We start from the raw sequence: 12,558 nt of genomic DNA, 5'->3' as shown, positions 1-12,558 counted from the left end.
AATATGTTCTTAGTTGGGGTTCCTATTGCTGTGATGAAACACCGTGACCAGAATCAACTTGGGGAAGAAAGGACTTATTCAGCTTAGACTTCTAAATAACAGATCATCATCAAAGGAAGTCAGGACAGGAACTAAAGCAGGGCAGGAACCTGGAGGCAGGAGCTGATGCAGAGGCCGTGGAGGGGAGCTGCTTACTGGCTTGCTCCTCATGGCTTGCTCAGTCTGCCTTCTTATAGAACCCAGGACCACCAGCCCAGGGATGGCACCACCCACAATGGGCTGGGCCCTCCCCATCAACCACTAATTAAGAAAATGTCCTACAAGCTTGCCTATAGCCTGGTCTTGTGGAGGCATTTTCCTCATTAAGGTCCCTCCTCTCAGATGACTTTAGTTTGCCTCAAGTTGACCTAAAAGTGGCCAGGACAAATGCTTGAATGAAAGGGAAATAGACTTGCTTAAGCATCGTTTTTTTCAGTTTCTCATGTTTAAAGCCAGATCTAATTCTAGTTGACATATCAGTTATATCATATTTAATTATTCAATACTATAAATAAATTTGCATGTTAATGCATATCTGATATCAACTGGATCTGGTTATGCTGGTCTGTAATCCTAGCTACTAGGAAGGCTAAGGCAAGCAATCCAAGTTCAATACCCTCCGGGAATAGAGTGAGTTCAATGCCAGCTTGGGCAGTTTGAGGAGACCTTGTGTCAAAATAAAAAGCAATCAATGGGCTAGGAGGGTAGTTCAGTACTAGAGTGGTAGCCTAGCAAAGGAAAGCACTAGTTTTCCATCTCCTCTGTGTCCATGTGCACACACACACACACACACACACACACACACACACACACATATATGCTTCACAAAAATGCATACTCTGTTCATAAATCAACAAGGACTTCTTGCATACCTGCTCTGTGTAAAGACTTCAGCTTAGGTCTTGTGAGAGAACTAATATAAGGATGAGCAAGGGGAAATGAATTGGCAGAGACATGTTATAATGAGATCTCATCTACTGCACAAGAATTTGCCATCAACTATGAAAATGGAGTCTTGACAAATAGTTTTTCCTGCATCTGTTTAAACTATATTGTGCTCTTTGCCCTTTGTTAATGTGATGTTACTACATTACACTGACTGACATTTAGTTTTTAAATCAATCTTGCATTCATGGGACACACTCTATTTGACCATTTTGTAGCATCCTTGATACAATTTACTGTACTTTTTTAAAAGACTTTCATATTGGGCTGGAGAGATGGCTCAGAGTTTAAGAACATTGGCTGCTCTTCCAGAGGTCATGAGTTCAGTTCCTAGCAACCACATGGTGGCTTCCAACCATCTATAATGAGATCTGGTGCCCTCTTCTGGCATGCAGGAACACATGCAGGCAAAACACTCTATACATAATAAATAAACTTAAAAAAAAAAAAAGACTTTCACATCTATATTCATATAGGACTATAGTCTGTCTTTTCTTCTGATGTTTTTTGTCTTGTTTTTATGTCAGAGACATACTAGCTTTATAGGTTGTATTGGGAAGTATTAGATTCTAATTTTAGGAGACTTTGTGAAGGATTGGTATTAATACCACCTGGCCAAGGCTCACCTTTGTCTGAGTTTTTTTCTTACTATAATTTAGTCTTTGTACTTATGGGTCCAGTGCAAAAGACTTAGGGTTGTAATGGAATTCACACTCCTGACAACTTGCAAATGTCACACTGGTGTTTTGTAACGACCATGTCCTTGTAGTGATCCCATGTCTGTTTGGTTTGGCACTCTGCCCCTGGCCTATGTGTTTCCATTGCCTAATACCTTTGAGAAAAAGCTGCAATGATGAGAGCTTCTAGGGAAGTGTTGCAGGGTTGACATATAAAGAGACATAAATGGATTCTTAGTAGTGTAGTGGAGGTGGATTTCAACAAAGACCCTGCTCTCACACCACCCCATCGACAAGGAGTTCCCATGGCCTGTACAGACTCACAGGGGCACAGCACCCTTACACAAACACTCAGAGACAGGAACTACGACACAGCCACTATCAGGGTAATAGCTGTCTGCTTCCCTAAACAACCCGCTGGCTACCCATACCCAGGACGTCTGCACAGCACAAGTCAGAGGGCCTGGGTTCAAATCTTTCCTCCAGCGATTCTGAACTGAACAAACTCATCCCACTGTGTAAACTACTTAAGACTCTGCTTTCTGGGCCATAATAGCCAGATTTTTCATAGGAGGGGCTTACCATGGTCTCCGTTGCATAAATACTACTCTAGTAGATGGTAATGCTGTGATCATTATGCTAAAGGGATGGTCACCCAGGAGGGAAACACATTACATTTCCTTTCAAGTGGATTCTCTTAAGGAAATTCAGAGTTGTTCTAAATCTGTGCCTGGCACAGTCTGAAAGGGAAGAGCAGCCAGGAGCCGGGAAGTGTATGAGGACGGCACAGGGCATTGCTGGGTTTTAAAAATTCAGTAACCCCTTTCTAGACTCCTGATAGCAGGATGTCATTCTCTTTGAAGTCCCCAACAGACAGCTGATGTGTGGAAGGACTTCATTCTGAGGGATCCGGTCCTAGAAAGGCTTTGAAATGTTTCTTTAGTTATCACAGAAGGGTTTTGTCACCCTTGCATACATTACTTAGTAACAGCTCACCTTGTGATTTGCCCACATTCCAGGATCAATCATCGCCTTTCTAAATGTATGCATGAATTATTTCTACATTTAACTTATTAAACTCATAAATTCATTGAACTCGTTAAAATACAGTTTTAAAATAATTTTAGTTCAAGTTGACAAAGTGAAATTGCCCTTCAAATAAACATCTTGTTCAAGCAGGGCAGTGGTGGTGCACATCTTTAATCCCAGCACTTGGGAGGCAGAGGCAAGTAGATCTCTGTGAGTTCAAGGCCAGCCTGATCCACATAGAGAGTTCTAGAACAGCCAGGGCTGTTACATAGAGAAAACCTGTCTCAATAACAAAAAACAAAAAACAAAAACAAAAACAAAACAACAACAACAAAAAAACCAAAAAACAACCAACCAAACAAATAAAATACCTTGTTCATGTTGAGCAGAGGGAACATCTCTTGGATTTTTTCAGGCTCAATAATATACTGTTCTGTGGCATGCCAGTTGGTCCGCGTCATTTGATATTTAAATTCATCTACCCTTACAGGTGTTGTGGCAAGTCTGATACTACCTGGCTGATGGAATCCCACCACCTATGACGATAATTCCAATAAAAGCATGTCAATAAACTATCCTCTGGCACTCCAACACAGTTCTCCAACACAACGAAAACTCAAGTGAGTAAAAGAGCAATTCACTATGGGGCAAACGTATTAATTACGTAGGGTATTTGTAGCTTATGAAAAGATATTCATTCAGCAGTGATTTACGCCAGGCAGTACTGTAAGCCTGAGGTGCTGGGTAAAGGCAGGGTGGTTAAGAGCATACAGATGCATGGACTGAGGGTTCAAATGCAGAGTGAAGGAGCAGTCCATGAGAAGGAGAAAGCCAGAGGGTTTAAGGAAGGACTCTAGAGAGCCGACCCGCTGCTACAGTGAGAGCCATTGTAAGTTCACGCTCATTTGGCATTTCTTAGTCTTTCCATTAGAAAAGTCTCGGTGAAGCCCTGGGTGACAGAACACGAAGGCAGTCCTGCTCTTCAAGTTGCTCACACTCTGCAGGGAAGATCAATAGTAAGTAACGAAGACAGTGGGACAGTGTGTTAGAAGAGTGTTCACACACGCTGTGTATAAGAAGTGTGCAAACACTCCATGGGTTAGAACAGTGTACATACATGCTGTGTGTTAGAACAGTGTACACACACTGTGTGTTAGAACAATGTGCACAAATGTGTCTTAGAAGCATGAGGGGTTGGTTGTCTATGTAGGGTCCGGGGAAAGTGGTTCCAGTCAGAACAGGAAAGAAGAAAACAACACAAATTTAGAAAGCGGAGGTGTGAGAGCACTTAGAATATTCCAGAAGTATACGCTGTTGAGAACAATTAAAGCACAGGAACAAAGGAAATAGAGACAAGAGAGGATGTTAGAAAGTCAGGTGACAAAGGCTGGGAGTCCCAGACCCTGCAAAGCCTTTGGTCTTGATCCTGAAGACTCTGGGAGCTTTTAGTGGCCGTCAGCAAGAATAAATGCATGGAAACACTAAGAAGCCTTGGTCTTAGCTCATGGAAACTTTTTAGTTTGTGAGTACAGTCAATATGAGAAGGGACAAAAATAAGACAAGGAGGGGGCTTAGTGCGCTGTTTCTAAAGTCACATGACAGTCAGCACAGTCAGACCGTGCGCAATCCCCTTGCTGAGGTGCTCTGACTTCGTATTTTCTAGATATGGGAACCGGCTAAACAAAGTTTGAAAAGTCACTATTTATTGTCTCTTCCCTCTCAAACAAATGAAGACTAGTTAATTACATGGATAATACACTTGAAGAAAATGAAGTGATGTGAACATTGAGCCCTGTTCTTCTCTGGACCTTCCTCTCTACCACAGCAAGCACGGCACATGCATCTGCGTCTAAGTGGCCAACCGCACAGACAGCTTCAAACTAAGTGTGTTTACCTGCCCAGTTTCTTCTTCTAGCTTCTCGTAAAGTTTGATGCTGTCATAGTGTATCTTCTTCAAGTTTATCCCGGGGTGAAAGTAAGTCGTTAAACCTGCCTTAAACAGAGAGAGGGGAGAAAAGGCTGGAATAAGTCAAAATGCTGATAACTTCTCTGCTAAGCAGCCATGTAATGCTGCTGAGACATGTAGGCATATAGCGGAGATGCAAGAAAGAACACATTGGTTGGAGACCCCAGAGCAGATGGCTCATCACAGGGTATATGAAGCAACTTCAACTATTCAAGTGGACTGAGAGCCAGCCCACAAACGTGTCCACAAAGAGCCTAAAAACTACTAGGGAAAGGGTAGGTGGGAGGTTTAGAATATATGCTGTTGTTTTTTTGTTTTTATCTGAAATGTATGGGACCAGAAGGTTTTGACTTTGAATTTGGGGCCCATCAAGATGGCTCCATGGGTAAAGGTACCTGCCAGCAAACCTGAGGAGCTCCATCTGCAGGATCCTCAGAGACCACTGAGTAATAAGAGAGGACCAACTCCTGCACATTGTTCTAGAATATTCATGGCACGTGTGAGTGAACAAGTGCATACACACACACACACACACACACACACACACACACACACAAATTAATTAATAATTCCTGGGCAGTGGTGGCGCACACCTTTCATTCCAGTGCTTGGGAGGCACAGGCAAGTAGATCTCTGAGTTTAAGGTCAGTCTGGTCTATGAAAGGAGTTCTAGGAAAGCTGAGACTACACAGAGAAATTCTGTCTAGAAAGACTAAAACCATTAATTAATTAATTAATTAATTAATTAAATGTAATTAAAAACAAAATTATAGATTTTTGAGTTTTTAAATTTTGGGTACTTGCATATACACAATAATGCCTTGTTATGAGGACCCAGGTCGATATAAAAAAGAAATCTGTTTTCTAGATACTTTATATACACTTTATATTATACAGTGTTCCTAATAACTCTTGTTGAATAAGTACGGATTAATTATTCTTTGGGAAAGATTGATTAATATTAGAAATGTTGTAGCTCCTTCCATCAACTCTGAGAGATGCAATGTAGCATCCAGACCAAGAATTCCAGGCAATTACACGAAGCAAGAGTTTTCTTAATTAAGTATCTGGGGTCTCATTTTTCAGCTAATGTATCTTGGGGAGCTCATCAGAACACATCTGTTCAAACTCAAATCCATTTAGAAATATTTATAACTTTCTCCTATGGGAATCTGGTTCTCTGAAACTAAAACTATTCCCATTAAAGTTGGTCAACCACCGTTTAGAAACCAAGACGTTCAATGATTCTGTCTAAACTTGTTGAAGCATCTAACGTACACATACACAAGTGATGCTTCTGACAAGACTTCCACCCCAGTTCCTAAGCCAGGATCTGGTAACGTGGTTCTGGTAAGAGCAGAAAAATGTTTCACTACTGGTAACATGGCCAAACAACTCTTTTCTTTTCACACATTTGATATTTGGTGTTGTGTGATATTTTGTTTGTGTTCCGACAAATAAAGCTTGCCTGGAGATCAGAGAGTGGAGCTAGCCATTAGTTAACCCTAAAGGTCAGGTGGTGGTGGTACCTGCCTTTTATCCCAGCACTTGGAAGGTTCACGCCTTTAATCCCATCACAACCGGGAGGTGGAAACAGGAATATAAGGCAGGTGGAGGGAGACAAGATCTTGGCCCTCTTTTCCATCTGAGGACTCGTAGAGGTAAGAAGTCTCTAGTAACTGCTGTTCTGCGTCTCCAATCTTTCAGGCTATTACCCCATTATTTAACTCTTGGTTTTTATGGTTTGATAAGACTAATTAAGATCATGCTTCAATTCAGTGTGTATATGAACTTCCCTCATTCGCTTTCAGGTATCTGCCACTGACCATAATTCTGTCTTCAGTGCATCTGCTACCCATCAATTGAGAAAATGAATGTTCGTGAGTACTGGTTAAAGTGCTGATCCTGGAGATCCTGTAAGCCACATCCCTGGGTGAAATCCAAGGGTCTTAGTCAGTGTTCTGTTGCTGTGAAGAGGCACCATGACCACTGCATCTCTTATAAAGGAAAACATGCAATTGTCATTTGCTTACAGCTTCAGAGATTTAGTCCATTGTCATCATGGCAGGGAGCATGGTGGCACACGGGCAGACATGGTAGCTGAGAGTTTTACATCTGGGTCCACAGGCAGGAGAGAGAGAAAGAGAGAGAGAGAGAGAGAGAGAGAGAGAGAGAGAGAGAGACAGAGACAGAGACAGAGAGATAGACAGAGAGACACAGAGAGACACAGAGACAGAGACAGAGACAGAGACTGGGCCTGACTTGAGCTTTTGAAACCCAAAGCTCACCCCTAGTGACACACTTCCTCCAACAAGGCCACACCTCCTAATCCCTCTCAAGTAGCACCCCTCCTTAATGACCAAGTATTCAAATATATGAGCTTGAATAGGTGGCAATTCCTATTCAAACCACCACACCAGACCACCAGAAAGTTCCATTATCTGCATCCATCTATACTGTATCCTCTGTTCCCCTACCCCAGAAACCAGGGGCTAATGAATTTTGATTTGAAAGAACTACATGGATTCATTAAAGACATTTAGCCCTGTGTAGTTTGTTTAGGGAACAAATTCTTTTGGAAATGCTTAGTCAAGAAGAAGTTAAATCCCTTACTGAAAGAGAATATCCGTCTAGGAGCAGTCCATGCATCTCTCTATTTGCTGGGACAGTCAGGAGTAAGGAGTGGGATTTTCTTAGCTGTAATAACTAGTTAGCAGTTTCTTATGTTGGCTTTTGTTTTTTTCATCTGTGTTGAAAATCTATGCTTCTACTGCATTCAGATCATTTGAATATTCTTGCATACTGTCTACTGTTAATTAAACACCTGCTTTGTGACATTTGGACATGTGGAGTACACAGTGTTTTTCTCTTCTGTGACTTCAACCTGGATATAGTAAATGAAAAGTTTGAAAAAGGAAAAAATACTCGTCTTAGCCTCCAGGCACATGGTTAAATGCCAGGCCACAGAGCAGGGGACATCAGAAGTAAAGGGGATGAAGAGATGGCTCATTAGTTAAGACTCCCAGACATGGGTAAGGCCAGAGAAGTCTTCACAGCAAGAGACCCTTGGACTTGAATGACTTGAAGAAAAAGAAAACAATACCAGTTGGTAGATAAGGTAAAGGGAAAGGCAGGACAGAATCCTTCCTGAGGAAGCATAGCCCTTTGAAGCAGGGTGTGGCACAGGCTGCAGTCCCACTACTAGGGAAGCAGAAAGCAGGAGGATCAGGAGTTCAAGGTCATCCTTGGCTACATAGTGAGTTCAAGGCCAGCCTGGGCTACATGAGACTGACTCTGTATGTGCGCATGCGCGCGCGCACACACACATCTTTGAGTAAATTTAGAATTTGCAAATTCTTGTTGACATAAATTTAAAATAACAAGAAAGGAACACTCTTCCCTAGAGTGCAATGACAATTACCAAGTAAGAGAATCATGGAAGGGTGCTACGTAGTGGGGAATGTGTCGGAGGCTAACTTGTGGTGTTTTCCTGTCTATCAGGGACCTCTGCTGCCTCAGAAACTCAGCCATTGGCCTAAACCATAATCCCAGTGGCCCAAATCTTTTATTCATACACTTATGCTCAGAATGTTTGCACATAACCACTAAAAATATCCTTATGCTTTTATTTACACATAACATGTAAATATAGGTTACTGTATTAATAGAGATCGTAAAGCACACTAAATAAGCTTGGGGTGAGTGGAGTATTTTAAATAAATTTTGTCTTACTTATTGTGCTAGAAAGGTTTTGGATATTAAGATCATGAATCACGTTTTTTGATAGAGTGTTGTGATTAACACACTTCATTATTGAGCTCTGTACACACTGGATTAAGTACAGCCAGATTCTAGGCTTGCTTTGCATCCAGAATGGTTTATTTGTTTGCTTGTTTTAATTCCTTTTTGTTTGAAGCAGTCTTCTTGGGTAGCCCAGGTTGGCATTAGACTCTCAATCTCCCTGTGCATTAGTTTCTTGTTGTTGGGAGCAAATACCAAACGGGAAGCCACTTGAGGAAGAAAAGGTCTATTTTGCCTTCCAGTATGAGGATTACAGTCCATCATGGTGTGGAAGGCACAGAAGCAGGGGTGGGGGAAGGGGGGAGGGGAGTGAAGGCAGCAGCTGCATCTGCCCTCAGGAAGCAGCTCTCTGAGGGGTGAATGCTGGGTCTGAGTGCTCCTTCTCCTTTCCTTTCAGCTGGGGACCCTGGCCCATGGCATGATGCTCCCCACAGTCAGGTGGGGCTTCCCACCTCGATTAACACAATCTAGCCACGCCCTCACAGATGTGCCCAGATGTTTGTCTTCCAGGTGATTCTCCAGTCTGTCAACTTGACACATAGGATTAGCATTCTTCCTAGGCCTCCTGTGCTTGAGACTGACTTCAGAGGCTAAGACAGCAACAGATGCCTCTCAGTCCTGCACGGACCCAAATGGAAGCAGTGTTCTCTGTGTTTTAAATCTCCTCTTCCATTTCAAGCACCTGTGACTGCACCCACCTATACAAAGGTTGCTGGTGACTGCTGACTACCATGTTCTTGTCTCTCTGTTCTTGCTACAACCTGGAAAGTATCATGCTCTTTGTATTTTAAATGCATGGGAACAAATCCTACTGGAATTCTTTATCAAAAAAAAATTTTTTTTAACAGGTTAAAAACTGTATTTCTCACAGAGGAGAGACACCACCCCACCCCCAGGGATATCATTTAGTCTAGAAAATCTAACAATAATATCTACATTTCTAACTATCCCTTTTGAGCATGCTCTCTTCCCAACAGGGCTGCCTTGCAAGCCAGCTACCGCCCTCTTTAAAGCATCACCTTTTTTAAAGCTCACCTATTTTTTTCTAGTGCTAGGGATCAAGTCTGGAGCTTTGCACTTACTCCTAGGCAAGCCCTCTACCTAATCCACACCCCCAGACATAGCTTTTAAAACCCATGTAACTGCTACAGAGAAACCACCCACATCCGCTGGATTCCTAAAGATCAACATATTCAGAACACTTGCCTATTTGTAAAAGAAATACGTGTTTAAAATTCACCACCTCTTTTCATCATTGCCAGGTAACAAATCTTTCCAGAGTGTGATGCTCTCGACCTCAAACAAGTCCTCTTCTCCTCCTCACAAACTATACTAAAGTCTCAGCAAAGCTAGTCACAGTGATGGCCTCACATAGCAATCAAAGAAAGAGCCAAGGTGAGCCCATCATGCAGGCCAACCTGCCCCCAGAGAATCTTGAGGTCTTAAGCAATATGTCATGCTGTGCAGAGATGGCACATGCCTTTGATCTCAGCACTCGGGAGGCAGAGCCAGGCGGATCTCTGTGAGTTCAAGGCCAGACCGGTCTACAGAGCAAGATCCAGGACAGGCACCAAAACTACACAGAGAAAAATTCTCTCTCGGGGTAAAAAAAAAAAACCAAAAAACAATATGTCAATCACATCAGATGCTACTTGTATTAGTAAAGTGTAATTTCTTTCTTATGTATGTAAATAAGTGGAAAGTTCTAGATTATCTTCTATCTTAGGTCTTCCAGCCTGGGATCTCTTAAAGATTGTGCTGTGATATCATTCTTGGGGAAGTGGAGGACCCTACTCTCCAAAACCACCTCTGATGCTACTTCTTGTATACTGATGAAAGTGAGTGAGCAAGACCTCAGGATCTGCAGACTTGACTGCACTTTGAACATTCGGTCTCAGGCTGTGCTGACCTCCAGCCCTCACTTCCTGTTCCTTACGGACACTTACATCACTGAAAACATATGGATCCCAGGGATCTCCAGGGATGCCGCCTTCATTCTCAGAAGTCCATTTAGCTGGTGCTCCAACTTTGCACACTCCCAATCTGTTCCCAGATATGTCTGGGCTGAACATTCTTGGCATGTGGAACTTCCTGATGTCATTCCTTACAGAGAAGGCTCGTGGACTTGTAAAAGCTCCCAGAACCAGATCCTAGGACAGGTCCTGCCCTGTCCCTTATTCCAAGGGGCACAAATCACCTAGCTGCTGCTGTCTGACTCCACCCCGAGTACACAATCATTCCCTGTTTGGCTCTGCTCACTGCCTTGTCTAGGGGACCAGGTAGGGGGGTACTTTCCCCACTATTTTGCTATCTCTTAGGGAAAAAATATTTCACACAGTTAACTTCACATAAGGGACTATCATCTTCATCTTCAAATCTTCACCTGCTTGTCTTACAGACTTCAGGCCAAAGTGTGGACCTTGTATTTAGTGGGACAGCTAGTGAAATCTCGGGCAATCCTATACTCTACTCTGAAATGTAAGCCATACCAAATCGCTGTCAGGGAACAAATAAGCCATTCCACTTCAGTGTGTGTCTGCCTGCTGCACTTAGCAGTCAGGAGTGTGAGGCAGTGGAAGTACCATTTGCCTCTGTCTAAAGATTCTTGCCTGGTTGACCTCTAAGCCCCCTGTGCCCTGTTTTCTACGCTGTTTGGTGTCTCTTCTGTAGCTGTCTGCCTAGCTGCTCCTTCTGCATTCTGGACTTCTAGCTTCTCTTTTCTTTAAGTCTCAGGTCCCTCTCTGAGTGTTCTCTGTACCCGAGACTAGATCCAGGAGGAAAGGACTCTTGTGTCCTCACTTCTTGGACTGACCATGGTGCCCTAACATAATCCTTCTGTCTTGAGTGATGACAAAATGTATACTGTGCTGGCTAGTTTTCTTTCAATTTGACACAGGCTATAGAGGAGGGAACATCGATTGAGAAAATGTCTCCACAAGACAGGGCTGTAGGCAAGACTATAGGGCAATTTCTTAGCTAGTGATTGACAGGAGAGGGCCCAGCCCCTTGTGGATGGTGCCATCCTTGGCCTTGGGTTCTATAAGAAAGCAGGCTGAGCAAGCCATGAGGAGCAAGCCAATAAGCAGCATCCCTCCAAGGCCGCTGCATCAGCTCCTGCCTTGAGGTTCCTGCTCTGCTTGAGTTCCTGCCCAACTGCATTTGATGATGAACTGTTACATGAAACTGTGAGTGAAATAAACTCTTTCCTCCCCAAGTTGCTTTTAAACATGGTGTCTCATCACATCAATAGTGACCCTAAGGCTCACACTAAGGAAAAATTAGAGGTGGTAGACTTGCTTTTAGAAGGACAACATGACGTCTACACAGAAAATCTAGTTTAGAGATGTGAGACAAGCCTAGAGTGCCAGAGCTTCTGCAGGCGTGAGGACGGCAGTGGGAACCAGTGAAAGGAGACGCCTGTGCTGGGAAGACTGCTATAGGGAAGTGATGGAATGCCCATCCCCCTGCATATACACTGAGGATGAGGGGTTGGAGGAAGAGGAGCTAGACTTGATGCTATTTTTCTGGGAGCACTGGCTGACCAGTGGAATTAGAGACTGTAGCCAACTGAGCTTGAATCTGGGTGGCACTGTCCACCAGCACGCAGCTTTGACAACCATTCTTATCTAGACACCTGGCCCGAGCTTTGAGTGTGTGCTGAGCATGAAGAGGCCTTAGGAGAGAGTTCCTCTTTCCTCTCCTCAACACAGGAAAACTGATTACAGAAAAAGATGGCCAATGAGACCAAGTTCTCCAAATATGGATGGAAAGAAAGAAAGAAAGAAAGAAAGAAAGAAAGAAAGAAAGAAAGAAAAAAAGAAAGAAAAAAGAAAGAAAGAAGGAAGGAAGGAAGGAAGGAAGGAAGGAAAGAAGGGAGGGAGGGAGGGGGATGGATGGATGGATAGATAGATAGATAGATAGATAGATAGATAGATAGATAGCACATTGACAATCATATCTTAGAATCTTCCTTTCCTATCCCTCACTGACTCAGGAGTAGCTCCTGGTGATATGAAAACCATGTCAATCCAGGGCCTTTACCTAGGTCATTCTCCAGTTCAGCCCAGGCATCCTGCTTCACTAGAACAATGACTTATGCTG

The 12,558-nt window shown here is 43.1% G+C and overlaps 1 protein-coding gene across 1 annotated transcript in view; it reads right to left on the bottom strand.

The window, feature by feature from the left end:
* The window catches only part of Dmgdh (dimethylglycine dehydrogenase), a 74,026-nt gene that overhangs the window by 57,191 nt on the left and 4,277 nt on the right, over positions 1-12,558 (bottom strand). Inside the window, exons 3-4 of the mRNA XM_036207389.1 lie at positions 4,585-4,683; positions 3,062-3,226 (exon numbers count right to left, since the gene is read on the bottom strand). Of these exons, the coding sequence (XP_036063282.1) occupies positions 3,062-3,226; positions 4,585-4,683 (264 nt within the window). The remainder of the gene's footprint in view (positions 1-3,061; positions 3,227-4,584; positions 4,684-12,558) is intronic.

This window comes from Onychomys torridus, chromosome 15 (assembly GCF_903995425.1).
Source record: "Onychomys torridus chromosome 15, mOncTor1.1, whole genome shotgun sequence".
NCBI classification, from domain to species: domain Eukaryota; kingdom Metazoa; phylum Chordata; class Mammalia; order Rodentia; family Cricetidae; genus Onychomys; species Onychomys torridus.
The sequence above is the reverse complement of the archived record's forward strand: the minus strand, read 5'-3'. Positions and strand labels throughout refer to the sequence as shown.